General features: G+C 47.0%; 1 protein-coding gene across 1 annotated transcript; it reads right to left on the reverse strand.

Moving 5' to 3' along the window:
• Positions 1-1,927: 1,927 nt before the first annotated feature.
• Positions 1,928-4,493, reverse strand: LOC134222035 (uncharacterized). Its single transcript, XM_062701186.1, has 2 exons — positions 2,145-4,493; positions 1,928-2,002 (listed from the first exon to the last, which is right to left on the reverse strand). The coding sequence occupies exons 1-2, from the start codon at positions 4,491-4,493 to the stop codon at positions 1,928-1,930; spliced, it is 2,424 nt and encodes an 807-aa protein (XP_062557170.1).
• Positions 4,494-5,183: the final 690 nt, after the last annotated feature.

Below are 5,183 nucleotides of genomic sequence, written 5' to 3' on the forward strand. Positions count from 1 at the left end.
CGGAAGGATTCCTTTGGAATCCCGGAAGGATTCCCTTTGGAATCGGAAGGATTCCCTTTGGAATCCCGGAAGGATTCCCTTTGAATCCGGAAGGATTCCTTTGGAATCCCGGAAGGATTCCTTTGGAATCCCGGAAGGATTCCCTTTGAATCCCGGAAGGATTCCTTTGGAATCCGGAAGGATTCCTTTGGAATCGGAAGGATTCCTTTGGAATCGGAAGGATTCCTTTGGAATCGGAAGGATTCCTTTGGAATCGGAAGGATTCCTTTGGAATCCCGGAAGGATTCCCTTTGGAATCCCGGAAGGATTCCTTTGGAATCCCGGAAGGATTCCTTTGGAATCGGAAGGATTCCCTTTGGAATCCCGGAAGGATTCCCTTTGGAATCGGAAGGATTCCCTTTGGAATCCCGGAAGGATTCCCTTTGGAATCCCGGAAGGATTCTCTTTGGAATCCCGGAAGGATTCTCTTTGGAATCCCGGAAAGATTCTCTTTGGGATTCCGGAAGGATTATTTTTTTGAGTCGCAGAAGAATTTTTGTTGAGTCGCAGAAGGATTATTTTAGGGATCCCGGAAGAATTCTATTTGAGATCTCTGAAAGATTGTCTTTGGAATTCCGGAAGGATTATCTTTGATCCCTGTTCGGATCTCGAAAAAACTGGTTTTTGTAGCAGCTTTGTTGTTGCAGCTCAAAACTGAAAATGTTCTGTTTTTAATAATTGTCAACCATTTTGTGTTTCATTTCAACTTACATGAGTAGTTTTTTCCTCCTTCCAATACAATACAATTATTCCTACTCCGCTTCTAATTCTGTAAGCTAAATACACATTTCTTTATAATACACTCCTTCCAGTAGCTTTTCTAAAAATACCTTCCGCTAATTTACTAGCAACAACCGATTTAATTCAACTCAATCACTTTATCCAAATTCTAATTAACAATTTATTTCCTTTTCAGGTTTCCCAGCAGTTCACCGTAGTAGCATCAATATACAAATCGCCGTAATAAATCAACAGCCTCCAATCTTGTTTGTTTTTATTTTTACCTTCCATGAATTCACCTACCAAATTGATCCACCCAATTCACCAACCATCACGCCGTGTTGCCAAGTGCCGCAACAGCCCCTCCCGTAACTCTGGCGAAGGGTCCTTTAAACGTAGACAGATGTTCCGTCTCCTATCTCAGGCACTGCAATTTTTGCCACGGCTCGCCTATACAACTTTCCGCCGGCTCGAACTACCACTTGACGGACTCTACCATCAGCTCCTTTGAAAATTTCTTCCACTATTCCCCGGATCCAGCTTCTTCTGTTCGCCTCATCTGCCATATACACCAGATCACCTACGTGTACTAAACCTTGCTCTTCTCTCCACTTTGCTCTTAAGTTTATCGTTGGCAAATACTCCTTCACCCAGCGTTTCCACAGCTTATCAGCAAGCACTTGAGATCTCTCGTATTGATTTCGCAACGCTGCAGCTTCATTCCCTTGGGGTAGCCTTCCGTCTCTTTCGCACGATGGATACCCAAGCAAAAAATGGTTCGGAGTTAATGCTTCTGGGTCCGTGTTTTCCTTCGAAACGAATGTCAAAGGTCTTGAATTGATAATTCCTTCTGCTTCAGCCAACACAGTCTCCAGAACCTCATCCGACAGTGAACGACCGTCTTGTAACTCGTACACAGCTTCCTTCACCGACCGGACCAATCTTTCCCACACTCCCCCATGTGTGGGGCTGCGGAGGTTGAAATTCCACCTCGTTCTCGCGTTCGTGAAATTTTCACTGCACTCTTCCTCAATCTTCTCCAACTCCTTACTCGCTCCAACGAAGTTAGTGCCATTGTCCGAGAAAAACTCTAGCGGACTCCCTCGTCGACACACAAACCTTCGAATTGCCATTAGACAGGATGTCGTAGAAAGACTTTTAACAACCTCTAAATGAACTGCCCTGGTCGTGAAACAAGTGAACAAAGCCACCCACCGCTTTTCGCTGCGCCGACCGACTGTGACTGTAATCGGACCGAAATAGTCAACACCCGTGTATGTGAAGGGTCGCAGGAACGGTGTCACCCTTTGCACTGGTAGTGGTGCCATCTTTGGCACGGCCGGATGGCATTTGTACACCTTACACCATACGCAGTTTCGCATTACCTTCACCACCTCAACTCTAATCTTTGGAATACAGAATCTCTGCATCAGCTCATTTACCACGGCTTCTCGATGTCCATGCCCCAACTGCCGATGATAATGCTCGATCAGTCGTGATGTTATCAAGTGTCCCCTAGGCAGAATTATGGGAAACCGCATTTCAAATGGAAGAAACTCGGCTTGAGCTGTTCGACCATCTACACGAATTACATCCTTATCGTCCAGGATTGGTGAAAGCTTATAAAGAGGACTTCGCTTCTCGATCTTCGCGTTGCACTCACCGTTGTTATCCCGCAAACGGCGCAAAATACATATTTCGTCTGCGAATGCTTCCCATTGCGCTTGTTGCCACAATATCTCCTCCGCGCGCTGGAACTCTTCTCTCTGCAGGCCCATTCGTACCGCATTCACCTTATGTTGGTAATTGAAGTTCCGCAGAGCTCGAATCGTTAGTATTGCCTGATTCTGCACTTTTCTGCGTAGGTTTGCCACAAACCGTATGACTAACGCTACAGTTCGTACTATCACATTCCACTTTGAGATCCTGGACACATTTATGAATTGGAATTCCGTTTCCGTTCTATGGAACAAGCAAGCGGCTCGAAACTCTTCTGGGACGTTCGGTTCTACTACTGCGTCACTGGGCCACTCGCTCTCGGGGCGATACAAGAATGCTGGTCCTCTTTGCCATACGGTACTCGTCTGTAGGAGCGATTCTTTAGACCACTTCGTCAGCTTATCGGCAACGTTAAGTTTCGTCGGAATCCACCTCCAATCAGGGACCTTTGTTCGCGAGACGATATCGCCAATACGGAATGCGACGAACTGACGATACTTTCGCGCATCAGATGTTATCCACGAACGTACAGTTCGTAAGTCAGTCCAGAAGAATAGTCTTTTTACCTGTAGATTGTGACTTGTCAGTATTGTATCCTTAAGCCGGGCTCCCAACACCGCAGCCATCAGTTCCAAACGTGGGATAGAATGCGGCTTAATTGGAGCAACCTTGGAACGGGCTTGAACTAGCGAACAACGAGGAACCCCAGCTGCCGATATTCGGAAATAACCAACAGCCCCGTACGCGTTCTCACTCGCATCCACAAAAATGTGAAGTTGAAGTGAGTCGTAATCTAGCAAAGCACCATTTCCGAAGTAATATCGAGGAATACGAACTGCTGCCACATCGTTCAGACACGCCGTCCATCGAATCCACCTTGCCATCGCCTCTTCGTCGATCGTGTCATCCCAATTGCACCCGCTTCTCCAAAGATCCTGAACTATAATACGCCCATGGATTGTGAATAAGGCTAGTAATCCAAGGGGATCAAAAAAGCTCATCACACAACTTAACACAATCCGTTTTGTCGGCCGATGGCCACCGATCAAGAATGGCTGCAGGTCTTCTCTGATTTGCGTTGAGAACGTGAACACATCTTGTCTGGTATTCCACACAAGTCCCAGTACTCGCTGAAACTCCGTCTCTTTATCTCGGTGAAAGTGAATCTCCTGACTTGTTTGACGTTCTCCCAACTTCACCAGTACTTCTTCTGCATTTGAAACCCAGTTTCTAATTTGGAATCCTCCACGGGAGTGGATATCTCTAACGTCTTCAGCTTGCTTGACTGCTTCCTCTACGGTATCTGCGCTGTCGAAATAGTCGTCGACGTAATGCTTCTTCACTACTGCTTCTACTGCTCTTGGATACTCCTTGGTGAACTCCTTCGCGTTCTTTTGCATAATGTACAACTTTACTTGGTGAGCTCCAAAAATGGCACAGTACATCACGTACACTTCTCCTCCAAATAGAAAGCGCTGCGCTTTACGATCCTCAGGACGAATTCTCACTTGGTGGAACATCTCGCGAATGTCGCCACCGAACCCTATCCTTCGCTCACGGAACTGGCTTATCACTGACGGCAGGGAAACCAGCAGATCCGGACCCTTCAGCAATGCGGAATTCAAAGAAACGCCTTGCACAGCGGCCGCTGCATCCCAGACTAAACGCACTTTTCCTGGCTTTTTTGGATTCAGTACGATGTTTAACGGTAGATACCACGCCTTATGTCTCTCTGTGGTTTGTAGCTCCTGCTTTGTCGCTTTGTGGCAATATCCCTTCTCTATGTACTCCTCCATTTGCCTCTGTACATTCTGCTGCAGCATCGGGTTTCTTGCTAACCGCTTCTCCAGACTCTTCATCCTCTTCTCTGCCATTCCGTAACTATCTGGAAATTTGATATCTGCCTCCCTCCACAGTAAGCCGGACTGAAAGCGTTGACCGATGCGCACTGTTGTTCCTTCAAGTATCTCCCTGGCTCTCCGATCGTCGTCTGACTCAGGTATTACGTCCACCATGACTGCCGAATCTTCCACCACGTAATGCGACTTCAAAATCCGATAAAGTTCTTCATTTGACACACTAGCGCATGTGTGGTGCCCAACGAATGTGGAATTCTGCTGCGACTTCTCTTGTGGGCCATACACCGTCCATCCTAGCGCCGACCTAACCGCAATTGGTTCCCTGGATTACCAACCCGTGACTCTAAAGGTGCAAACAGGTGCAGATGCTTTAACCCAATTAGAATACGTGGCGTCTCCATAGGGTAATCTGCCACCTTCAGGCCACGAAGGTGCTGGTACTGCATTGCAAATTCAGCAAACCGCATCGTCTGCTTCGGTAATCCCAGCTCTCTAACAGTGTGCGCACTCCTCACTACGGTTTTCTGGGTTGAATCCAAGCTCGATAACGCCAAATCAATTATCTTCGACTCCCGCTCTAGTCTTGTCATTCCGGAAGTCCATGACACGCGCAATGGTTGCACGATTCCATCGCAACCAAGCTCTTCCGCGACCGAATCTTCGATCAACGTATACGATGAGCCTTCATCCAAGAACGCCAATATCTTCACCGCCTTGGAACCATTATACACCATCACTGGGACAACACGAAAGATCACCGACGTCTGTACTATGCTACTGTGCATGTTACATGACGAATGTGCGTATAGTTGATGCAACAAGGTGTTATGCGTTGCGTTGCAATTC

Source organism: Armigeres subalbatus, chromosome 3 (genome assembly GCF_024139115.2).
Source record: "Armigeres subalbatus isolate Guangzhou_Male chromosome 3, GZ_Asu_2, whole genome shotgun sequence".
NCBI lineage: Eukaryota > Metazoa > Arthropoda > Insecta > Diptera > Culicidae > Armigeres > Armigeres subalbatus.